At 35.9% G+C, this 26,013-nt stretch overlaps 3 protein-coding genes across 3 annotated transcripts; 1 reads left to right on the top strand and 2 right to left on the bottom strand.

Moving 5' to 3' along the window:
* Positions 1-3,400: 3,400 nt before the first annotated feature.
* LOC143571206 (uncharacterized) lies at positions 3,401-5,750 on the bottom strand. The gene is made up of 2 exons (XM_077056691.1): positions 5,293-5,750; positions 3,401-4,468 (listed from the first exon to the last, which is right to left on the bottom strand). The coding sequence occupies exons 1-2, from the start codon at positions 5,361-5,363 to the stop codon at positions 4,006-4,008; spliced, it is 534 nt and encodes a 177-aa protein (XP_076912806.1). The 5' UTR covers positions 5,364-5,750; the 3' UTR covers positions 3,401-4,005.
* On the bottom strand, positions 5,389-6,123 carry LOC143571211 (RAF-like serine/threonine-protein kinase PRAF). Its single transcript, XM_077056699.1, has 2 exons — positions 5,775-6,123; positions 5,389-5,684 (listed from the first exon to the last, which is right to left on the bottom strand). Exons 1-2 carry the CDS (start codon positions 6,121-6,123, stop codon positions 5,389-5,391), a joined length of 645 nt encoding a protein of 214 aa, XP_076912814.1.
* Positions 6,124-19,941: 13,818 nt separating this feature from the next.
* On the top strand, positions 19,942-25,469 carry LOC143571205 (lipid phosphate phosphatase 2-like). The gene is made up of 7 exons (XM_077056690.1): positions 19,942-20,323; positions 22,442-22,675; positions 22,772-22,859; positions 24,275-24,384; positions 24,472-24,562; positions 24,650-24,838; positions 24,924-25,469. The coding sequence occupies exons 1-7, from the start codon at positions 20,285-20,287 to the stop codon at positions 25,154-25,156; spliced, it is 984 nt and encodes a 327-aa protein (XP_076912805.1). The 5' UTR covers positions 19,942-20,284; the 3' UTR covers positions 25,157-25,469.
* Positions 25,470-26,013: the final 544 nt, after the last annotated feature.

Below are 26,013 nucleotides of genomic sequence, written 5' to 3'. Positions count from 1 at the left end.
TAACAGTCCTTGACTGAATATCATACCCATTATAATATATATTTTTGAAACTCAACAAATTTCTTGTTGATTTTGGGGAAAATAAAGCATTTTCTATTTTGAGCTTTGTACCATTTGGTAATGCTAAATTAGCTTTTCCCACTCCTTCTATCAAGTTTGTAGGATCTGATATTGTATTGATGATCCCTTTTGTTGGTTTCAATTTATAAAAATATTTTTTAGATCTAAGTATAGTATGCGTGGCTCCACTATCCACTATACATATATCTTCTTCATTTGTTTGATCTTGTGCTCCAGTTATTTTCATTTTAAATCTTGAAAAATATTAAGAAAAATAATAAGTGTATAACGAAGACATATGATATTTTAATAAGAACTTTATTTAATTGAAACACAAGCAGTACATGAAAGAGGAACTACATAATTAAATATAATGAGAACACACTTAATAATTGCATCTAATTATAGTCGTCAAGCAACTTTGTTTCAGAGTTCCACCTCAAAGTCTTCAACGCTCAGCTCAGCATTGATATTATTAAAGTTATCAACATGGTTCACTACTTTCTCTTTTCCTTTTAGGGAGGCTTGGTACAGTTCACACAGATGTGGAGCTGTGCGACAAGCCTTGCCCAGTGGTTTGTACTTCCACATCTAAAACATGAAGTGTCATTGTTTTCGGACCTACCAGCTTCATTCCATTCATTTTGTTGGTTGGAATTGTTATTTTGTGGAATATGGTAATTGTTGGCTCTCTGGCTACGACCATGGCCACGGCCACGACCACGACCGTAAGAATTAGTGCTCCATTTAAATGATTGGTTACGATCATTAAAATGTCTTCTGTCAAAATGACCACGACCTCGTCCACGACTTTGTTCCCATTTATGACCAGAATTTTTATGAGAATTTTTGTGAGCAACATGCGTTTCTGGTATTGCTAATGAACTCGTGGGACGAGAATGATGATTTTTCATCAATAATTCATTATTTTTCTCTACTACAAGGAATAATGCAATTTAGATCCGAGTATCTCCTAAAATTCTGCAAACAATAATGTGTTTGCAAGTTTATATTTGATGCATGAAACGTGGAGAAAGTTTTCTCTAACTTTTCTTCCTCTGTTATGGGATACCCACAAAATTCTAGCTTTGAGCAAATTCAGTATAAAGCAAAGGTGTAATCATTTACACTCTTAAAATCTTGGAACCTAAGACTATTTCATTCATCTCTAGAAGTAGGAAGTAAAACTTCCCTTATATGACCCAATCTGCATTTCAAATCTTCCCATATCATATATGGGTTATCACAATTAAACATGCTGTAGTAATTCATCAATATGTTTATGGATGAAAACATTAGCTCTTGCTTTATCCTGGTCAGAGCAATCATTGTCTTCTTGGATTGTATCTAACACATCCATTGATTTCAAATGTCTTTTGACATTTGCTGTCCAAGACATATAGTTTTCTCCAGAAATGTTGAGTGCGGGGAATTCAAGTTTTGACATATTTGATATTTTTTTGCTAAACATAATAGAGCAAATAATAAGATAAATATTAGAATCCATATATATCAATTAACAATGAGATACAATACATTCGTAGAGCTATAAACATATAAAAGAAAAAGAAAATGCCGAAATCTTCAGATGGGAGATTAAAAATTAGAATGAGAAGTAATATAAGCATTATAGTGACCAACAGCAAAACCGGGTGAATCATTTTGAAAGCTTTATCTTGGATAAATTTAATAAGAAGAATGTTTGTTGTAAATGAAATAGAGTTAATAATTGGTTATTTATAGTGAAAATTTATAACCGTTTTACAACGGCTATATTACCGTTTTATAACGGTAATATAACCGTTTGTATGTGTGTGTGTGTGTATTAATGTAGAAGAATAAAAGGAGATAAAAAAATTATTAGATAATACATAGAATTAAGAATGTTAGTATGCATAAATAAATGTTAGTAAGCATAATTAAATGTTAGTTAACATAAATATAAAAGTTACTTGAAAATATAAATGTTAGTCAGAAGTTAGATAACATAACAGGAAAAGTTAGTTGCATAATTAAATGTTAGATGCATAAATAAAAGTTAGATTGTTAGTAGTCCCATAATCGTCGAATGTCCATAATAAGGTGTCATTTATGTTTTATAGAGTACTTATCTTCTTAATGTATATTATTGAATTCTATTGATTAATAAAGTATTTACCTTGCTTTAATATGAATATCTTTTGTGGTGGATATACCTTCTTGATTTAGAGCTTCGTGCTGATAACATGTTATAATATTAGCTCTAACTATAACAAACTTATTAGAATAATATATGAACTTTGAAGTTAACAAGAGACAAGGGAATAAGAAATGTAAGAATTATTAATTTTACTGGGATGATATTTCATTTCCGTCGTCGTAGTATTTATACTACACAAAAGGTAAATATACAGGAGACAAACATGACTATTAAATATATCTTGAGTGTTCTTGTGACCAAAGATTTTGACAAAATTGAAATGTGTAATACACAAATAGTGTTGGTGGTTCACAACAATAGTCAATATCATGAATCAACTGCTAGTTTTTAAAACAAATATACATAAAGTTGAATCACAAGATCTATGGTGTATACATAAGTAGACAAAATAAAGTTTCCAACACCAGACTAAAGTCTCAAACAGAAGAACCACACTTGATGCTACGGATTGACTAAGCATCGAATACTTACCATGTTTGAATACAAAAGAACAAGACCTAAACCTTAAGTCACCTTTAACTATTTTTTATATGTATTATACAAGACATGAGAATTTGGAGGTTGTTACTAACACACAACTTTATTATAAACACACATAATTTTATGATGAAAAAAAATTCCCAAATAGTAGCTTAGTACTTTTGAGATTTTTTTTCTTTGTTTCCAGGTCAACAAGCAAGTGTCATCTTTCACTTTAGTTGTTTTTAAAAGTTGATTGTGAATACAATGGACCGATGACATGAATTTATTATTTGAGAAAAAAAAATATCTGTAACATGCCATTTTTTTATTCTTTAAATTAAACTAAAGTGTCATTTTGGTTCTTTCAATTTACAATTATTTATTAATTAGTCTTTTTTAAAATCTTCAAGTGTAAAAAGTAGTCTTATTTTATTCGTTAAATTTAAAAAGTAAGACTAAAACAGAATTATAATTTTTCAATCAATTAATTTGTATTTAACCATAAATCCATGACATCAAGTCATTATATTCCACATCAGCTTGTCAAAATATGTGAAAAATGACATAACATATTTGACCTGATAACCTAAATTTTTTCAAAAGTTTCCCAAATTTTAAAAGATTGACAACTATCAATGAAAATGATAATTGTATTATCTACTCGGTTAATTTGGTCCAATAATATTTTCACGTTTTACAGTATGCTTTCATAAAAGAGTTTGAATCTCATAGTGTACATCAGTGCAATATTTTTACGGGTAAATTACATTGAAGTTAAAAAAAAGTGGTATTATCTCGAAAACTTGATTAATCACACTCATATAAAAAAACTGAAATTTCATAAAAGCGAATATATAACCGACTATAAAAACCTGAATTGAATTCACACACCGACACATGATATATAAGATTCATCATATAAATATATAATTCCCAAACACTATAGCCAAAATAAGTTACATTTTATAAAATATAGTATACACAAATCCTCCTCAATACTCAATAGACCAAGAAAAAGTTACAAACTTTTTCAGTGTTACCAATTATACCTATATAAAGTATAAACAACCACAAATACGTATACCACAAACCAACACTAAAATACATAAATAAACAAAACCCATTTCACCATTTAGCATTTGCTTCAAAAACATTTCAAGAAACTCACCAATCATGGCTGTTGACCAGTTCTCACTTGTTGACTAGTAGCTAATGGTGTTGCATAGTACATAGACTGAGTTGGTTGATAAATCCCAGAATATTCAACATGTTGGGGTTGGTTTTCATACAGATGGAATCCTAACAAGCTGGGGCCCACCAGAATTTGTTCGGTAAACAGGTAAATCTGTTTTCGTGGGGGCCACGGACCGCGTGTCAGCTTGACTAGGTTGTGGTTGTTGCAATGGGTAGTTGTAACATTGTGGTGGTTGTGTGGTTGAGATATAATACATGAAATTATGTTGGTTTGGTGGCGCGTGGTGGTGGTGGTAGAAAGATGTTACTGGGACCGCAATAGGCGGGGCCTGGTGGTGGATGTATTGTGGTGGTGGGATGTATCGCGGTTGTTGGTGGTGGAATTGGTGTCGTGGTGATTCGACTTGTGTTGTTGGCATTGACGTTAAATAAGCTGAATTCGGATTTTGAGTATTTTGATTAGGGGTGTCACTTGGATCGGCAGCTCGATTGTTGTGATTAGAAGATTGGATTTGAGAAACCGGTGATGATTGATCGGTTATAGTGAGATCACTGCAGTTAATAACAGTAAACCCAATTTAGTGAAATGATTAGAAAACTTAGTTATTATTCTACAAAGTTTCCCATATGTAAAAGTGTTTTGTAGTGCATATTATTTTCTAGGTATTTCGTTTGTTAAATGAGTAGACTACAATAATAACTTTCTAATATTGTTATTAATTTTTTTGAGTAATTTATTTAACACACAAACAAACATAGCCAGTGAAGTCCCACTTGTAGGGTAAGGTCCACAAAGGGAGAGAAAAGATTGAACTATACATCTATCCCAAATAATAGAGGCGTAATTTAATTCAATTAAGATAAAATTTAATTTTTCTTTAATAACTATTAACATCTAACCTTTTCAGCAAATCCAAATACATAATTTTGATATTTTTTTTTTGAAATTCCAATATCAGTTTTATTAAAACCTTCTTTTAAAATTAAGTAATACTTTATTTAGAAATAACTAGTATTATTACTATTTTTTCTTTTCTTTTTGGAAAACCACCATATTGACCATTTTTACCAATTAGTTTGATAAGAAAATATCACTTTTCCTTCTATAAAAATATATATTCTACTTTTTATTTTAATTGATAAATTGTTTTAGCCAGAAGCTTTCACGTGACACAACATATTTTCAAATGACAGATTTCTGTTTGCTACAACAAATTTCCATCTTACGCAACAAATTTTCATGTGACATGACTATGGTTATGTTGCACTTATCAAACTTTAGGTGATAGGAAAATTTTAAAAGTGAAATCTATTATAATAAAACTAACTTTTCCCTATTTTTTCTACATAATAATTGATATGAATTTATGATGTACCTTAAAAGTAAATCCACTGAACTTAAATCAAATCCAATAGATTGTTGTTGATGCTGCTTTAAATAATCCATCTGTAACCCCTGATCCGTTTTCTCGTCAAACGAAAAAAAACGGATCAGACTGTTCCTTCACTTCCGTCGCAGAACTCACAGGAGCCTGCGACGGTGTCGACGATGCTGACCCAAACGACGACGTCGTTTCCAGCATCGGCGAATCCGGTATTGATCGAACATCCTGACCGGAATTATTCACTTTTTTCTCCGGTAACACGATCTCATCATCCAAATCCAACAAGCAATTTACCGACGATGTATCCGAGAAACCAGAACCAGTTCCATTCAGCGCGTTGAGAAACCAGTCCTCCGATTTACTAGGATTGTTTAAAAACAATCCTATATCCGAACCCAAATCCGAATTTAAATTATTCAGATTTGGTTTCGGGAAAATGAACAGACGAATGCGCGAGGCTGAGGCTGAATTACCTGTAGTACCAAAGGTACCAGAACTTAGCCTCTCGCATTCGTCTATCATGTTTTCTATATCTTCATCCGTGGTAACAGATATCAAGGAGTCCAGCTCCTCATTAGGGAGCTGGTACTTAAGTGCAAACTGCACTGATGATGACGTGGATGACGACGTGTATGATTTTCTAATAACGGTTTTTGAGAGGCGTGTAGTGAGGTCAGATAAAGTGGTGTGGCGGTCAACTGTAAGCATGCGTGTCTCTCCGCCTACGTAGCGGAGAGACTTGTCGTGCGGACGCGGGAGGATGTGTCCGCCGGTGCTGACCATTAATCGGAAGGTGGTGGTCTGGTGATGAGAGGAGTCCATGGTTGTTTAGGGTGGTGGAGAGTGGATGGGTTTGTAATATGGCTACAGCTGGATGGAGTCTTCTGGCTTTATTGAATTGAAAATGAGTAGTCATTGCCACGTCATTTTACTATTTTTGGTTAATTGTTTTTTTAACTTTCACTTGGATGAATTTCTTAAGTGTTATGAATGTTTGGGCTAACATATATTGGCTTTGGAGTATCGGACTATCATGAAGTATTGGTTAATTATCTTTTTGTTTCTGGTAGATGTCATTCCCGGTTTGCCGTAAGGTTTGTTTGGCTTCTTTTGACGAGCATGCAATTCATTGCAAAGAGTTGCCTGGGTTAAAGTACAGACATGATTTGGTGAAGGATTTTCTATGCGATGTCCTTAAACGGGGCTGAAATTTCGGCTAAAAAGGAAGCCCCCGTAAATTTTTTAACGGATCCTCTTGAAGGAAGATCTACATTACGATCGACCGATATTCTTGTTTTTGGGTGGGAAGGGGAAAACACGCTTGCGTGGACCTCACAAGAGTATCCCCTATTGTTGGGCTTAGGGACAATGAGTTTATAGAAGGTCAGACAACATTGAAGGCGACATCGGGCAGGTTGCTAAACACGAGAGAGCCTGTTTGGAGAATCAACACGTGTTTATCCGTTTTGCCTTTGACACTTTTAGTTTCTTAGCTCCGGATGCCGTGGATCTTTTGAATAGAGTTCAAAAAGTCACGCATAATAACCTATCGGCCCATAAGAACCGAAACTTTGTTTTTAGTATGATCGGGTTTGCTATCCAAAAGGGTGTTGCGGAGCAGTTTGTTGCCCTCTTACCTACCACTTCATTGTAAATCGTTTGGTGCTTTTATCGATTTAAAAGTTATGAGATTAGTGATAAAAAAAACTTGGCACTAGTTGTGACTTTTAGATGATATTTATAATTTAGCTATTTAGGGGTGTGAATCAAGTTAGGTTGATGGTTAACGGGCTAACTTGTTTAGATTTTTCAACTTTAACCTAACCTATAAATTTATTTGTGTCGACACATTTAAATTCGTGTCCTGTTTGAGATGTATTTCGGGTCAACTCATGAATTGTTCATATACGAATAAAAGTAGTACGTATTGACTAAGCAATAAATTAAACAATTAATTTTCTTATTCATATAAAACTTGTTAATAGTTTATGATAAATATTATTGTGTATGTATTTATCTCTCATTCCTAATTAATAAAATTAAGTTTACATATTTAGCTAAAGATAAAAAAAACAAATGAAAATAACGCCCAAATAAAATAAAAATATTTAGAGTAAAAATTAGTTTAAAAAAATTAGTTTTCCTTTTAAAAGCTAATTAATATATGAAAAATAAAAAATCTAAGTATATAATTTTATAATTTAAAACTTCTTATCTATAAAATCAAAATATTAACTTCTCTACAGTTTTTAAACGGGTTAACAAGTCAACCCACTTTTTAACAGGTCGGGTTCGGGTTGAACCGCATTTTAAACATGCCGGGTTCAAGTGGACCTATTTAAGAAAACAAGTCGTGTTGGTCGACCCAAAACCTATATTTTTTTTGTCTGATTTCGGGTCGTGTCAAGAATTGACACCCCTAAATTTTATATATATGTTGTTTAAGAGCATTCCTAACGGCATCTCTATCTCAATTTCTATATTTACACTATGATTAAGGTGTTTTATAGCAGTTTATAATGTAATTGAAAGATAGAATTTAGGGTACTTGAGATGAGAACCCCTCCCACCTAATATGCATTTTAATTTTATTTCTATTAATAGATTCTAAAAGAATCCGCACTCTAGTTTCCATAAGCTGACGGATACGTTGGTGACAAGCGAAGGATGGGGCTATACCATGGAGGCCTATTGTTAACCATAATGTCATGTAATCATTTTATGTTACATTATTATGATGTATAATTATACCGACACATATAACTCTTGCCTAAGTTACATATGTTGCATTCTAATTATATTGTTTTAGTAAATAATTATTTTGAAAAACAGTTTTTTTTTGAACGACCAACTAAGTAACGCCGGTACTCTGTAGGCGGCCCCCATTGGTTAAAGGTAGCCCGAGCCGGCCACAAGTCCGGACGGATGGAGCCCCTGGATAAAACCCGACCCCACACCCTCCAAATTGCACGACAGCGAGGAGCCGATAAAACCGGGTGAGATCATGACTCGAACCCTGGCAAGCCAGGGTCATCCCTCATATCTCACATATAAATTAGTGATAGTGATGTTTGACCTCCGTACCTCTCACTAGTAAATTGAGTACTCTATCATTAAACCACATCCAATTTATATGAACAACAGTTAATACAAATTTGATAATACCAAACTAACATTATTAAGAAGATATTATTTTGCTTAAAATAAATTTTATTGCCTCCGTTGTGAACACAATGCCATGCCTCCTTGATACCCAATTGGAACATGGGAAATATGTATTGGATCCCATGCCACTCACTAAATCCCAATTGGTTGTTTACAAGGAGATATAAAGTGATGTGTGGGCCCCACGCTACCCCTTTAAGGAACAGGTTGTGACTTAACCTAGGTCACTTCCAATCTAATACAACCTTGAAACTTGATAATAATACTTTGTAAAGTGCATGCAACTTACCTGCCCGTCGTAACGTCTAAGAGACTATGTTCATTTCACTAATAAGTGTGCGTGGCGTAGGTTTTATTTATTACTATTTTCATTTACCGTTAATAGTTTAATACATATGCTATTTTAGCCTAATGATATATGGTGTTTATCTTTATTAAAGTTATGCTGATTAGGGCCGACTTAACCCTTTTGGAGGTTGAAACGAGAATTCAAGGTCTTTTGTGAAGTATACTGTAATAGGGTAAATTAACTAAGTCTAAGGATAGTGAAGCTTGATCAAAACCCAAGTGATTCAATGTATTTGTGCCATGTAGCCGTTGACGTGGCACATGATCAAGCCTGAGAGGCCTAGAGACAGAGGGTGTAGTGATCTAGGTGATCCGAGATTTGATCCAGTTATTTATTTATTTATTTTAAATATTAATATTAATTTGAACCACCAAACTTCTATAATAATATTAACCCACCACCGTCCTCCGCCGTGGTTCTCTTATATTAATATGTTTGTATTTCCAAGTAATTTAAGGCTAATTCATCAAGTAAGTTGTGAAAAACCATCATCTTTTTCAATCTCAAGTGTAGATGAATGATATTGGTGTTTTGATATTGTCAACTTATAATTATGAGCATAACAACTTGATCATGCTTATTCGAGAGTTGCATGTTTATGATCTTGATGAATTTAAATTTTAGGGTTTATATGAATTTTGGGGGTTTTTATCTTTAAAGGAGTTACTGATTTGAAGGACCCCAAACTGACTTAAATTAATGGTTTAAACTCCAATCTGAGAGTTAAATATTTACTAAAATAAGTTTAAGAAAACGAAGGAAATCAAGATTGTTGATCAGTCCGTGGCTCTTGAAATTGATGGATGATTGCTTGATGTTATATGGTGTTTTACCATTCATTAGTATGCTATCAATGTATTTTCCAAGAGTTTAATATGAGTTTTAAACAATGAAACGGGGGCTGAAATCAAGTTTGGGTCGAATTGGTTTGAGCTGAATTTTCAGCTTTTGTCAACGTCTTGGGCTGTGAAGAAACACTAAGTGAACCCTGGACAGATTATAGATAATATGGGGGTTAAGTAATGTTTCCTACGGATGAGATCTAGCTGAGAAGGCTGTTCTTCAGGAGACCTGCAAAACAAACACCGTAAGCTCGTCACTGAGAAGGGGGGGGTTCCTCCTTGTGACCACCCTCCGGCGTGAGAATCAGACTAGATTGCTCTGAATATAAGTGTATATTAAGAGATTGCTAGATAACTGGATAGCAGATGATCTTACCATTCCAAGATGTTGGAGTATTTATAGCCGAAGGTAGGTTTCCAAGCAGGTACAGCCGGCTGAATAGTATTCCTGTTCTACCAACAGTGGATTATGCACAGGCCATACTGGTTGGTGGATAAGTTACGGCCAACAGTAACAAAGTCGGCTGCACTATTCCACCAACTGTAGATTATGCACGTCCCACCTACTGTGGATTATACGCAGGCCATGCTGGTTGGTGAATAGGTTACGGCCAACAGTAACACTATTCTACCAACTGTAGGCTACGCACGCCCGTCAGTAAGAGTTGGTGAGTAGGCAGCGGCTAATAGTGACAAACAGTACTAGAGGGTGCTCCTCCTCGTACTGTTGTCGGTGAGCTGTCACCCTGTGATTGGCTCATGGGTTGTTCTGGTCAGATCGTCTGTCCTATCCATACCTTGGTAGGTATAGTACAAAAGATCTTTCAGAATCATATGGACTGGCTCATTTTGGCGGGATTGTTCCCGCCTTGCTCATTCCTTCATGTGACTACTGAAGTAGCTATTGCCTTGTGCGTGTAGCCCTGCTGTCTGCGGGTAGCCTTCCCTGATGGCTTGTATCCGCAACTGCGGGAACAGGCGGGGTACTTCACCATTGGGAGGCTTTCCCTGCGTGTACAGCTTGCGTACTGCGCGTAAGATTCTATGAGCATGGTGGGTCCTGCGGGAGCAGAAGGCCTTTGCGCAGACGTCCCTATTCAAGGTGAGTCTTGCGGGACCAACTGGTCTCTGCTGGGACCTACCTCTTCAAGTCCCCCCAGTCCAATGTTCTTCTCATGAATGTTTAATAAAGTGAGGTGAACTTTTGGACTTTAAGCAAGGGGTTTTGAAAAGGGTTTTTAGTTTTAAGGTTCTCCGTGGGGATTCTTCCCGCGGGTTTCCTAATGTCACTTGCAAAAATTCCCGATTTTTTTGCTTGATCTTTGGGTATGATGCGGGTAGGTATGTAACCTTCTCGCAAGTCAGGAGCGTTGAGTCTCACTTGTGTGGATTCTCCTTGAGGTTTTAGTGGTTTTGAACATAGTGATCAATTATGTTTAAAACCACCAATTCCATCCTGGAGCCTCAAACAATGTAGTTCTCGACGTTCCCGCTATGCGGGGATGTTATTTCCGTTTCCGCAAGCATTGCCCAGAAGATCCTTCTTGGTTTCAATTCCCTGCGGAGCGCTAGGTATGTGAAGGGTTTTGCCTTAACACTGTACCCGCGCTCGTCTTACGGTTACTTTACTTTCAAGGTACCCCTGGCGTCAATTCCCTGCGGGTGCTAGGTATGTGAAGGGTTTTGCCTTAACACTGTACCCGCACCCGCCTTATAGTTACTTTGTTGCCGGGGTTTTCTTGGCTTCAATTCCCTGCGGGTGCTAGGTATGTGAAGGGTTTTGCCTTAGCACTGTACCCGCATCCGTCTTATGGTTACTTGGTTGCCAAGGTAAGGGGTATTTTCCCGCTTACTTTTGAAATTTTTTGAATTTTGAATTTTGAAATTCGAAAGGTTGGTGAGGATAAGAACAGTCCAAACATCTGAAACGTCGTGCGACGGTTTCTTCTGACAGTGTCAGGACGTGCAGGAAGTTATGGTGACGTGACAGTACATGGTCATTCCAGACGCTTTTTCAGGCGCGTGGGCGCGATTTTTCGGGCGCGTGGCCGCGAAATTTCTGGCACGCGTCCTTTTTACAGCTGTTGCCAGCTTGCTTTTTGCCACGCGTCATAGTTTCATTGCACCCTCGATTTCTCTCTCCTCCGCATTAAATTCACCGCATTAATTGCGATTAGTATATAAAGGGGGAGAGGGTCCTTTTTAATTCACACCTTCACCCTTCTCTTCTTCTTCTTAGCGATTTCCGGCAAATACTCCCCTTTTCAGGCAAGCATTTTCCCGAAATCGCTTTCTTTCTGCAAGATGTCTTCACATGATCTCGAGTCTACCACCGATGACAGGAGTACTGCTGGTGAGTGCCAGTGTGCTCTGCCCGGCGATCAGTACCGGTATGTTGTTAGGAAGTTCATGCTCGATCCTTTCGAGCCTGAGTTTCCTGAACCCCATCAGACCGTGTACGATGCCCCCAGAGGCAAGATCGGGGTTTATGCAGCATTCTTTGTCTATGGGAATCTTAGGTTCCCATTGACAAAGTTTGTTTACCGTGTCCTTGAGAGGCACGGTGTTCATCTGACCGAGTTGCACCCCATGGCGATCGCCAAGATTCGCCATTTCGAGTGGGTGTGCCGGATTCTGGGCATTGAGCCCTATGTGGACCGCCTGATGACCTTCTATACTTGGAGGTGCATCCAGGGGTGGTACACCCTGACAACCCGGATCAAGGGTTTGAAGATTTGCGCGACCGAGCGCAGTCTCCGATCGTGGAAGCGGGAGTTCTTCTACATTTCTGCCCGCGCCATCCCCATTGCCATGAAGTTTAAAAATGGCCAGGCAATTCCAAGCCATCACGCCACTAAACTACCAGGAGGCTGAATGGTTTGCGAAGATATCCCGGGTCCAATCTCCGGTTTACCGGTTTGCGGAGTCCGGGATGGTGATGCTGGGGATGAGCCGGGTATGGAAGGAGGCGTCTCAGGTTCCCATCCTTCTCGAATACGGTTTGAACTCTACTCCTTATGGTATGTCTTGTCTTTCTTGCTGATATGAGTTTGTCTTCTAACTGTTTCTTTTCTTTCAGAGGGGAACAATTTGGAGTCGCTCCTGTACCCGCGGGAAGCTGACGATCCCGTGCGGGTGGGTACTCGTGCTCTTGACGAGAATGAGTTGCCCATCCTGGAGCAAACAGCGGATCGGTTTGTGGAGGTCTATCCGCTGGGCCACGAGATCCTGAGCCACCGGTGGCCAGGTAAGGCGTTATTCTCTCCTCCCCCCCTCAGTGCTGTACCCGCTGCTGGAATTCCTGACCTGTCTTCTTCTGAGGAATCCGCAGATGGTCCTCCGTTAGTGCGGAAGAAGAGGGCTGCCGGCGGGAAAGGGAAGGAGAAGGCGGCCTCCACAGCCGATCCAGTGCTCCTATCTGACACCGAGTCAGATAGTGAAGAGGTGGAAAGCTTGTCGAGTATCCATTTGGAGTGAAGAGGTGGAACCCCCTCTTCAGGCTGTTTTATAAATTCATATAAAATTGACTGAGTATCCATTTGGAGTGTATTTTATATGGTTGGAAAGCTTGTCGAGTCTAGTTTCTTTATATGTTTACAACAAGAATCAATAAAGCGAATAAACGAGTGAAATATACGAAACACAGTAGCTGTACAGAATTGATAAATCAGATGTTTACATGTTTTGTAAATGTCATATATAATTATTCGGTCATCCGTTTGGAGTGTATTTTATATGCTTGGAAAGCTTATTGAGTCTAGTTTTACTGTTTTAAATCATAAGAAACTAATATCACCAGTTCACGGGTCAAAACTAGTGAATAGTGCAGGTGTACATAAACGAGTACAAATAAAGTTTAGTTTTATAAAACTGTTTGAAGTTGATTTTATAGACCTGTGACTTAACAATAAAACAGTAGTTTATAATGCTTAAACATACATGTTGAAGTATGTTCTTCAAGAGTTGAGAATACTTTAACATGAGTTTATGCAAAGTATTCGCCCTAACGGGCTGAATGAAGGACAAAGATCTATGCTAAACCTTGTTGATGGATAAGTGTGTGTAGTGCAGATAAAGTGAAAGAATACAATGTTAGGTTGATTGGAATTTGCATGCGTATTCTAAATGTCGTATGTTGGCATGAAAGTTCTAGGGATGTTGAAGTATGGAAGCTAACGAGTCGGTGGAGCATTTCAAGTTTTGGTAGATCCTATGCGCAAAAGGTTAGTGATTCTTACATATTAGGTATAAAAGTTATCCTTGCAAAGTGGTGATTTAATTGGGTTCATCATTCATGTATCCTAATACTTTTAAGTATGGCCATTATTATATGTTATGGTGGATTTATATATGTAGTTGGTTATGATGCAAGCCCGTAAATGAACATAAGATCTTTTTACAAAGTGACCTTCACAAATTGGTCATGATATGAGGTGAACTTGCATTACCAGCAAGTTAGAAGAACAAAGGAATTATATAAATGTTCGCGTTATAATAGTAGCATGACAACTGATGAGGTAAGTATCCAATATTAAAAAGTTTGTTGATAAATGATTTGATTTATTAAGTGTGTTGAATCATATGATTAATTGAGTCTTGTGTATTAATTGAAGCATGTTTATAACTACTATATGTGTTCTAGTATGTATAGAAGGGTTTGAATGGACTAATGATTTTGATACGCTTTGAAATCAATAACTTTAAGAATCTGCATCTATATGTTTAGCATTTTTGTATGTGTAAGATTTAGTTATTATAATTACTAACCTTGGTGTTGTAATGCCTAAGGTAATGCTTATGGACAAAGTGGTGAAAGATGATCAAGCGCTCGGGACAAATTAAGGACTCACATCACCAACTTGGAATTCTTTAGTTGCAAACGTGTTTTTGCTAACTTGGCAAATTGCTATTTTTATTGTTAAAGGAATATGTTGTAAGTATTATTAGTGGACATGTGTTGATAAAACTTTGTTACATGGTGATGAAACTAAGTAAAAATTTTTGGGACCTGATTTTCTGCATAAAATACTTTCGAAAATTCGTTTTCTAATTTAGGGTGTTACATCTAAATTGAAGGTCTTATCCGAGAGAAAACCTAAAGCCCGACTTGATTTTACTCGTCTAGAGACGGCTCTGATGCTAATTCAAGTAAAAAAAAAGAAAAAAAAGGATAATAGTTGGTTTTTAAGATTAGATTTTAGAGAGATACGTGACAAGAAAGTAAATGCTAGTGGGACTCAAAAGTTTCATTACTCCATATAAGTTCTGTTAAACAACTGTATTAATAAACTTTACTTACTTTTCAATTTGCCATTTATGTTTTAATAGACATTACAAACTTTAAGTCATATTGATTGTGAAAATTTGCATTTATAAAATTATAAGTCTTTATTGCCTCCTCTCTTAAAAATGGCATGACCTAAGTAACAATTACTATATTTATTTTTTAAAGTACCGAAAATACTTTTTTTGCTTAGTTAAAAGGTTCTAAATCAAGACGAAAGTGTTAAGATTAAATCATGAGAGATAGCCGTGGGCTCGTGGCTCCACACTATAATAGTGAAAACGGTCTAGTGTTCAAGCGTTATATGCGCTCGTTGTATCCCACGTATCGTAGACTCTTCTTCATCTTCTTCACAACAAACTACCACACCCTTAAAAAATAACCCCCAAAGCAAGGTCCGACCATTCACAATAATTAAAGCTCTTTAATTTAGTAAAACTAGCTAATGACGACATCAGACAATTCGTTAGCTTTGTTTACAACTTAGAAAGTTAGAATATGGAGGTAAAGTTCTAATCACATTTTTTTTTCTTATTAGCCAGGCTCTGTATAATGGGTATCAATGAAGGATAAGTTAGTGTTAATTTAACTAGAAAGTTAAAATAACTGTCTTTTTAGTTAAATAATTACATTATGTTGATGGTTAAGTTAGTGAGAGCCCTATGATATGTGGCAACCACATTTTCACTTTTTAGTTAAACAACATGATGTAGTTGTGCCGCATTATGCCACTGAGAAAAATTTCTTATTGTAAATATTTTATTATGAGTAAATTATCGTATTACATTATCTGTCTCATATAAGAAAAAGTTATATTTTGATATTGGAAAGAATAAATGAAATTATATGAGTAGTTTGTGTATCTAACATGATAAATTGTAAATGGAAACAAATGTTATATATTTCTAAATTTAAAATAAGTTTCTAAATCATGTTAAAACAAAATCAACTTATTTTATGAGGATGGGTGATTTCTTGATCCTCTGTTGATTCCTGTGGCTTTTGATGTACAAGAGCGCCAATCGTGTCTCAACCCGCAGCGCAAGATGGCAATTGCAATCCAAACGGTTATAAATACTTAGCCGTGGACTTGACCCCTTTTTTTGAGATAGTTAATTTGGTGTAGAAAGTCTCAAATTCAAGATCTTTCACATGTGAATTTCTTGAGGAATGAAATCATAGGCACGTAGGTTCAAGATCAGGCCAACTACTCCAAGAACACTCGTCCACAAATCAGTATTACAAGTCGAAATATGGTGTAATACGCAGTCTCTTGTACCAAATAATTTTGAACCCACATGTAGATTACATATATATTTTTGGGACCTCAAGTGAAAGCTTCCCATAAGCTCACTCATTCTTGTATAGTTAGATTGCTCTCTACTACACATTTCTTAACTCTAGAAGATTTCCTCGCATATGACCAATGCACTAAGAATACTTTGATGATATTTTAGAAGAGTTATTTGTAATGACCTAATACATCTCATGTAGACAAAATATAGATTCATCACCCTTGATGAGTTTTGGGCCAACAACTTGAGCACTAACATAGTAATTAACATATGAGTGACTCTAATACCGTCCATATGTAACACTTATACCAATCAATATTGTTTGTATCGCCTCACGAAGACCTCACATTTGTTATTTATGGTTGAGTAAAAACTCCGACAAGATTACGCATTCTTATAGTTTACAACTTTCCATCCCAACACATATCTGAAGTAATGGAAATTTTAAGATTTTTCACGTACAACGAATATAATTTTCTTGATATAGTTTATTAATTCTTTTAGAACCCCATAGAACATGGGTCATGTAGGTTGTTTATTACGAAAGTTGTGCATTCAGCTTTTATGATGCAACTTTGTTTCCCATTTCCACTACAATTAAACATTCTTTTAGCAAATTGAAATTTCATCAATTAAAAGTCCTATATAAAAATCAAATAATTTTGTGCTACAAATAAATCATATTGAACATTTTTTTCTCTTAATCGTCAAACACAAACCCCTAAAATCCACCTATTGCTCACCTTGTGGTATTTGAATCTGTACTAATTTGTTGAGAATAAACACCAAGTGCTACCAGACCAGGAGGCTGTAGGTTTTATTGAACAAATGTGTAAAAAAAACCCGAACCTGGAACTGGATAAAAAAAACCTCAGAACCAGGTTTTTTTGTACTCGTGTTTTTACTACCCGAACTCGTACCCGACCCTATTTGTAGGGTACGGATAGGGTATGTATTTCAATACCAAAACCCGTATCAGAACCAGACCCTACTTGTACCCGGTAATACCCGAAAACCAGAGCTGGATCCATACCTGGAACCGGGTTTTTTCAATACCCAAAACCAGAATTTTAAAATACCCGATCTATACACGAAATTACCTAAAAGTACAAGAAAAATACTAGAAAAATACCCCCAAAAAAGTGCAGCTCCTTAATAAACCCAATCTATACCTGAAAATAGGATTTTTTATTACCTGAAAATAGGGTAGTTAAATACCCGGTTTTAGAATATCCGTATCTATATCCTACCCGAACCTCGTGCATAGAGCATGATTTTTAGAGACAATACCCGGACTCGATCCCGATCCAAGTACGGTCAATACCCAATTTTCTAATACCTGGTTATACCCGGACTGGGTATTAGAAAAACCCGATTCATGCACCTCTAGTTTGAAATAGAAATTACAAAATGGGCGCGATCGAGATACTAAATGGATCAACTAGTTTTGCAACCCAAACACTAGCTCTGTGATATATGGGCCAATGTTAACGAGGATGGCCTAGAAAGGCCTGAAAATGGGAGTATTGGGCTACAGCCTACAGTTGACCAATTAAATATTTTGTTACTTTAATTAATAAAGAACTATTTTATATATTTAAATAATTACTTTTTTGAACGGCTTTAGAACCTTTATCAAACATAAACTAAACAAAATTGATACTTATAAGGAGACCCAACTAATCACCATTATGTAAACGAGTCGAGCTAAGCATGAGCTCGAGTTCAGTTTATTTCGAGCTCTTTTTCCAAAGCTCGAGCTCAGCTCGTCAATTTTTTAAGCTAAGGCTCGGCTAGTGCTCGAGTTGTTTGTTATTCATTAATTAATTTATATACGTTTTTAATTATTTTTATGTTTTTTGAGAAAAAAATTGTTAACGAGCCTAAGCTCGTATCTAGCTCGTTTAGTAACCATTAAACATGCCAAATCTCGTATAGAATTCGACTAGGCAATGTAAAACTAATACATAAAAGTCTAAAACAGGTAAAACTTAGAAAAACATACAAGACTCGTTAAGCTCTATGAGCCTAATGAGCTTCATATATAACTTATAAGGCTCGAGCCTGAGCTCGATAACTTAACAAGCTTTATTAGAGACTCTAGCTCAGCTCAAGTTCGAAAAAACTCATCTTGTTTCAAGCTTTTTATCGATCCGAGCCCATATAGCTCGCAAGCGACTTGGCTCGTTTGCAACTTAGCCCTTATGAAGGGAAAAAAGGAATTGAAAAACCATGATTTTACATGTACAAAACTTATCTCACATATAAAAATTTTTTTTTTTTTATTTTTTTTCTTTAAAGGTTTTATATAAAAACACATGTAGAGGAGGTGCTTAAAGAAATAAGCTTTCTAGAAATACAACAAATTAATTAAAAGCAAAGAAAAGAGGTCTTGCTTTTCCAGAAATTTATAAAGAAGCTTTCTAGATATTTGAAAAGCAATCCATTCAAAGAAATAAAAATAAAAAGATTTTGAAAAGGAAAGTCACCTTTTAATTAAGAGATACCGTGTATTGAAACCTGCCACCTTGTTCACATATAAATATTTGAAATTTGAAAATTACATAATATATTCATTATTTTACTTGAAAAATATGTGATTCATATCTAGTCCCCATACTACCATTTGTTTCAATTACGTGTCGTGTAATTTGTTAGTTAGTCAAAATCATGTCACATTATAGCATATCTTACAGTAATTATAGTAGTTATTGTTTCACAATAATCAAGTCTCAATATATATAATTGTAACATTAAATATAAGCTACTTTATTCACTTTAATTATTGTTTTATACTTTTACACCTTCGTTTTTCTTGTGAAGGAATGTTGGAATAGTCAAATATACACATGTGAATATAGGTATATTGCAAGTTGCATAGTTAAAGTAGATAAATTAGCTCATAATTAATTTGTTTATCTATAATTTAGAACAATATGCGCTATAAAGACACCACGTTCTAGATCTCAAATGCGACTCGTATAGATCTATACGGTCGTTTAGATGGCATATACAAGCCTTATATATATAGCCATACATGTCATATAGGTGTATACTAGCGAGTAGCCGTATATTTAATATCATTATGTTATATAATTGAAAAGGTTAACTTTTTCGTAATAAACTCTAAAAAAAACATACCCTCGTTAATTTTTGTTATATATTGTACGATAACCAGGCAATTTCCTCCTGAAATATGACAACAATCTAAGCGTTTATATGATTCGTATATACCTAAATGATTCGTATAGGCTCAAGGCTTGTATAGGCATAGATAATAGAGTAGGCGTGACGCCTTTGTACCTATACACCTCGTATGAGCACTGGCATATTGGATTTGGGAAAAGGGTTTTGGTGTCCGAATTAGGGATGTGCAAAACGGGTACTCGTACATATTCATACCGAGTCGGTACCAAGTTTTGAATTTTTCGGTACTGATGTTAATAGAATTTTGCCTTCAATACTGGTGCCGTATGCATGTGCCGTCCCGGTACAAAACCAAATATTTTGGTGCCGGTACCAAGAATTTAAGAAAATCGGTACCGATATTTCAGTACCGATATCCGCTCATCCTTAGTCTGAACTCTGAATATAACATCTCTTTAGAAAACCATAAGTGTATGTGTATGAAACTATGAACTTTCAAAAAAATAAAGTACCAAACATGACAAAACACACATAGTTAAGAGTCTCCAACAGTCTTTCCACAAAACAATAAACTTCTAGGAACAGTTGAAGATTCCAACTTCAACTCCATACCGTGTGTTGTTTGTTTGTTGACCGGCTCTCCTATTAATATTATTATTATACTTCACCTTATGATCCAGCCTTAACCGCCGTCCACTGTTCCTGTAAACACAATATTATTATTATCTACACAACGTCATTCTCTTCTGTCAATCATACATTCATTCTATACAACTTATTCAACTTCTGAGTTGACATTTGCCTAGATTTTATCGAACCCATCAATCTTATTATTATTATTATTATCATTATTGTCTGTGTTGTTTAGTTATTATCAGAAGTTGAAAGATAATTATTAGTCATGCCTTGGAATCTATCTTTTCTGAAGAATATGTTTCAGGTCAGTAAAGGTTTTCTTCTTTTTGAACAACATAATATATTATTGGATTCTGTATAAGTGTATATTACTTTGGGTTTATTTTAGATATATTGCCATAGTTATATATTGTAAAGTTTGACGACTAGAGAGTCGTGAGTGCACGAATATTGGTAAATGGAATGAAGTTAGTTTTTAGGAAATTTTATATATGCCCAATATCATAAGTTTGTTAATATTATAGACATGGTAAGCAAGGTTGCAAGTCGCTAGGTGGATCCTAGGCGGCCGATTGGGGAGTCGGGTGTACTTGGAGTACTCGGAAATGGTAAATATAGAGCAAATTAAATTTTGGAGATTATATATATATATATATGTGTGTGTCAAATATCATAAGTTTACTAATATTTATAACAAAATAAGTGAATAACAATATGTATAAGAGAAATACATTTTTAAATAATAAATTATTCTAAAAATTGCTAGTCATTAATTAACAAAATGATATTTTTTCCTTAAATATACGAATTATGATTTATGTTTGTAAGTCAAAATAGGTCCAAGTTGACCGACTAGATGTGATTTTGGATGAGGTTGGCCAACTTTGATCGATTCTTAGTAACTAGACAGAGTTAAAGAAACTTGCATCCTCGCCATACCTTGAGTACTCGGCCTTGTAGACCTGATTTTACAACATTGCATGGTAGTCATTTAATTATCTTCTTCCAAGGTATCTGAAGAAACACTAAGTGACCCCGGCAGATTACAGATAATCTTAGGGTCAAGTAGATGTTTCCCACGAGGGTTAGGTCCGGCAAAGATGGTTATTCTTCTGATGACCTGCAAAACAGACACCGTGAGCTCGTCACTGAGAAGGGGGGGGGGGGGGTACCTCCTTGTGACCACCCTCCGGCGTGAGAATCAGACTAGATTGCTCTGAATATAAGTGTATATTAAGAGAAATAGCTAGAGCAGATATGTGAGTATGAGATGATCATACCGTTCCAAGGTGTTGGAGTATTTATAGCCGAAGTTAGGTTTCCAAGCAGGTACAGCCAGCTGCATACTATTCCTTCTCTACCAACTGTGGGCTACGCACGTGCCATGCTGGTGGTTGGTGGGTAGGCAGCGACTGATAGTGACATGGCCGGCTGTGTACTATTCCTTTTCCACCAACTGCAGGCTATGTACGTGCCACAACAAGGGTTGGTGAGTAGGCAGCGGCTGATAGTGACATTTTGTACTGGAGCGTGCTCCTCCTCGTACTGTTGTCGGTGAGCTGTCACCCTGTGATTGGTTCATGGGCTGCTTTGGTCAGATCTTGTCTATTTTGTCCATACCTTGGCAGGTATAGTACAAAAGATCTTCCAGAAGCGTACGGACTGGCTCATTTGGGCGGGAGTATTCCCGCCTTGCTCATTCCTTCAGGTGACATTACTGAATTATTGAGTTAGTGCCTTGTGCGTGTAGCCTTGCTATTAGTGCGGGTAGCCTTCCATGATGGCTTGTATCCGCAGCTGTGGGAACAGGCGGGGTACTTCACCATTGGGAGGCTTTTCCTGCGGGGACAGTTTGCGTACTGCGCGTAAGGTCTTCTCTCTGAGCATGGTGGGTCCTGCGGAACCAGTTGGTCTTTGCGCAGACGTCCCTCTTCAAGGTGAGTCTTGCGGGTCCAACTAGGCTCTGCTGGGACCTACCTCTTCAGTATCTCCGTGGAAAACAACGAAAATCGGTGAAAAACAGCTAAAATCCGACTTGACTGACTAGCTCCGGGTTTGACCTATTCCGAGTAATGTTGGCCAAGTTGAAGAAACTCACAGGCATCAGCATCTACTGAGGACCGAGTACTCGACGGCCTAGACCGAGTTTTACAACACTGATATACATATGTAGCATACTGCAATATATGTACTACATATATGCAGCATATCATCCTACATAAATACATATCATACATCGTAGATATGTTTATTATAGTTATGAAATCTGATCAAATTCGGTTTCCTCTGTAATTATTCGCGTTGTACTCTAATAAATAGTTAATTAATAATGCAGATATGATCACTAATATAGCAACTTTATTGCAAAATATAACTATAATTATATATCTGTATATATGATATATCTGTATGCATATTTTAGAATGGACAGGATAGCAGAGTTAGAGAAGTTGATCTCGGGGCCTTCTACATAAAATCTCATGGAACTAAATTAGCAAAAACTCACAAGCATGATTGGATTATACTCGCGCTGCTCGCAGTCATAGAAATTGGTTTGAATATTATCCACCCGTTTTATCGGTTTGTGGGCGAGGATATGATGACCGATCTTAAATATCCCATGAAGGATAACACTGTTCCAGTCTGGTCTGTTCCTGTGAGTTCTTCAATCTCTGTTTTTTTACTATAAAATTTTAATTAGTTTTATGTTTTTAATAGTAAATTTGAAATTTGTGTTTTTTTGTTTTGACAGATTTACGCTGTATTGCTGCCTATCGTTGTTTTCACCGTTTTTTACTATAGGAGGAGAGATGTTCATGATTTGCACCATGCAATTCTAGGTATTATGAGAGGATGTCATTTTTAAGAAAAAAGTATGAATTTGGTTCGGGCTAAACGGGCAGTTTTATAAAAAAAGTATCAGTCTGGTTTGGGTCAATATAAGCCGTTTTAAATATAATTAAATATCAATTTGGTTCGAGTCGAACGGGCCATTTTTTAGAAAAACTATATTATTATTATTATTATTATTTTTAAACAGGTCTGGGTCATAACTGGCCATTTTTAAATAAGGTATCAATTTGGTTTTGGGTCAAAACAGTTTTTTTTTGAAGTATCATTTTGGTTTGGATCAAACTGGTTCGGGTCAAAACGGACTATTTTAGAAGAAAAATCTAGTTCGGTTTGGGTCAAAGCGGTCCGTTTTTTTTATTTTAAAAATGATAAGTTTGGTTCGGAGTCAAATGGGCCTTTTTTTTAGAAAAAACTATATTATTAGTATTTTTATGGTCAAAACGGGCCATTTTTATATAAGGTATCGATTTGATTTTTGTCAAACAGTTTTTTTTTAAAGTATCATTTTGGTTTGGATCAAACGGGTTCGGGTCAAAACGGACCATTTTAGAAAAAACGGTCAGGGTCAAAGCGGTCCGTTTTTTTTAAAATGATAAGTTTGGTTCGGATCAAAGAACTCGTTTTAAAAAAAAGTATCTATTTGGTTTGAGTCAAAAGGGCTGTTTTTCAAATAGAAGTGTCAATTTGGTTCGACTGTTCGAGTCTAACGGGCCGTTTAAAGAAAAAAAGGATCAATTTGGTTTGGATCAAAACGGGCCCTTTAAAAAAGGTCATAATTTGGTTCGGGTAAAATATGGCCGTTTTTAAAAAAAATATCAATTTGGTTAGGGTCCAAACGAGTTACGAGAAAAACGAGTTTGGGTCAAACGGGCCGTTTTAAATAAAGTACTGGTTTGGCTCAAAACACGTTTCGCCCAAAATGCTATCAGTTTGAAATAAGTCATTATACGAGGGGATTGGTTTGTGTGTTTTAAAAAGGCCCCGTTTGTTTTTCTTAGAGATTTAAGTCTGAATCTGAATACCACATCTGAATGTTAAGAGGTGGTTCAAATGTCTGAAATCTGAATCATTAAGAGGTGGAGGCTAGAGACGAACCTCTAGTCGTCGGAATGGAGCCTAGTCTCCGGGTTAGAAGTTAATGGAGGCCGGAGACAAACGTATGTTTTTTTTGGGTTAAGAGGTTTTCAGACCCACTAAAAGCTCTTACTGGTTCAGATGCTATTAAGACGCTGAACCTCTTAATGCCAGAAAAAAAACAAACAGCCCCACGTCTGATTACGTCTGACCGAATCAGACGTTTTCCTCTATTCAGAGAAAAGAGGCAAAAACAAACAGGGCCTTATTATGATCATTTCATTCCTAAATAATTAAAAAAAAACATAACACATTAGTATTTCTGCAGGCCTCTTGTTTTCGGTTCTCATAACCGGGGTTATTACAGACGCCATAAAAGACGCAGTCGGAAGACCACGACCCGATTTCTTCTGGCGTTGCTTTCCTGACGGAATAGACGTACTTAACATTCTCCCACACTTTCAATAACTCAAATTATTATTTAAAGAATAATACATTAATATCATAATTTAACATATGTTACAGAACTATGACAAATGGGGTAATGTCATATGTCATGGTAAAGACAAGGATATAAGAGAAGGCCATAAAAGTTTCCCTAGTGGTCACACTTCATGTAAGAAATATATTAATATCATTTTAATGTTACCGATAAATGCGACAAAATGTGCGCGAAGTTAATTAATTGTATGATTTTTTGCAGGGTCCTTTGCGGGTCTCGGGTTTTTAGCATTATATTTGGCGGGAAAAATTAAAGTGTTTGATCGTCGCGGGCATGTAGCAAAACTATGCGTTATATTTCTTCCTTTGCTTATGGCTTCTCTCGTTGCGGTTTCACGGGTAGATGATTATTGGCACCATTGGCAAGATGTGTTCGCGGGTGGTATTTTAGGTATTTTAAATAAATAATATTTTTTAAACCCGAATTTAATATTTTGACTCGATATTAAAGTTTTTGTTTTTGTTTTTGTTTTCAGGTTTATTTGTTGCTACAATGTGTTATCTGCAGTTTTTTCCGGCTCCTTATCACTCGGAAGGGTGGGGCCCGTACGCATATTTCCGAGCTTTGGAAGAAACGAATTCCCGTTCGGTTGATGGGGTTCGTTTGCAAGGTGTGGAGATTCAGGGCTTAAGTCAACAGTCGAGGCGAAATGGCAGCCAAACGTTTAGGCAGGTATCGCTGCGAGATGTTGAGACGGGAAAAATGTGACATTTGCATGATGTTTTGTTTATATTATTAGATATTTTGATCACATTATTTTTTTTTGTTCATAAAGTTGCCTATTCCTATATAGATTTTGTCTAATCTTTTGTAGTTGAAGGAAAACTTAAGGCATTGCATCATGTTCTTTATGGTGAACTTTTGTTATTAGAATGTGTGGAAGTAGTTGTTCATACGAAAACTAACTAATTTTAAGTAGAGAATTGTGATAACCAGATACACGTTTATTTTGTGGTGCCACTTGGATGGTTGACTCGTGTATGGGTCAGTTAGAATCTAGAGAACGAATGAAGAAACGGGTTAAAAGTTCCAAAAAATATCCATTACAAAATCTCTTTTAAGATAAAGTGAAGGAAAAACCGAGGAAAATCATTCATTTCATTAACTCGATCATCAGATAAATAACACTCGTTCTTTTCTTTTTCGTTTTGTTTTAAAAACACTCATTTATAACCCATTTGTTTGACGTCTATCGGTGTTCGTCCTACATGTCCTAACCTATGAAACCAGTTAGAAAAAAATTGTTTAAAAAACGGTTTAAAATAAATACCAAAATTTTTAAAGAAATTAAATAAATACCAAAAAAAAAAATTAACTAAGAATACCTGTTTTTTTATTTAATTTTTAATAAATTTCAACAATATTATGATAATTGCTTAAAAATAAACATAGATAACTCTCATCATTATTTTTTTAGCGGCTTTTGCGTTTTGAGAGCTTGAGAAGTGTAATCAACCCAATACACCGAATAACTAGTTATACTTGTAAGGGGATGTGGTAATATAGTCAATAAAACCATTTTAAACAGTAAAAAACGGTCAAAATGTCGTGTAAGGCCCCGTTAC

This window comes from Bidens hawaiensis, unplaced genomic scaffold (genome assembly GCF_021521415.1).
Source record: "Bidens hawaiensis isolate Kalapana, Puna unplaced genomic scaffold, B.hawaiensis_p1.1 tig00025222_1, whole genome shotgun sequence".
In the NCBI taxonomy this organism is placed as follows: domain Eukaryota; kingdom Viridiplantae; phylum Streptophyta; class Magnoliopsida; order Asterales; family Asteraceae; genus Bidens; species Bidens hawaiensis.
The sequence above is the reverse complement of the archived record's forward strand: the minus strand, read 5'-3'. Positions and strand labels throughout refer to the sequence as shown.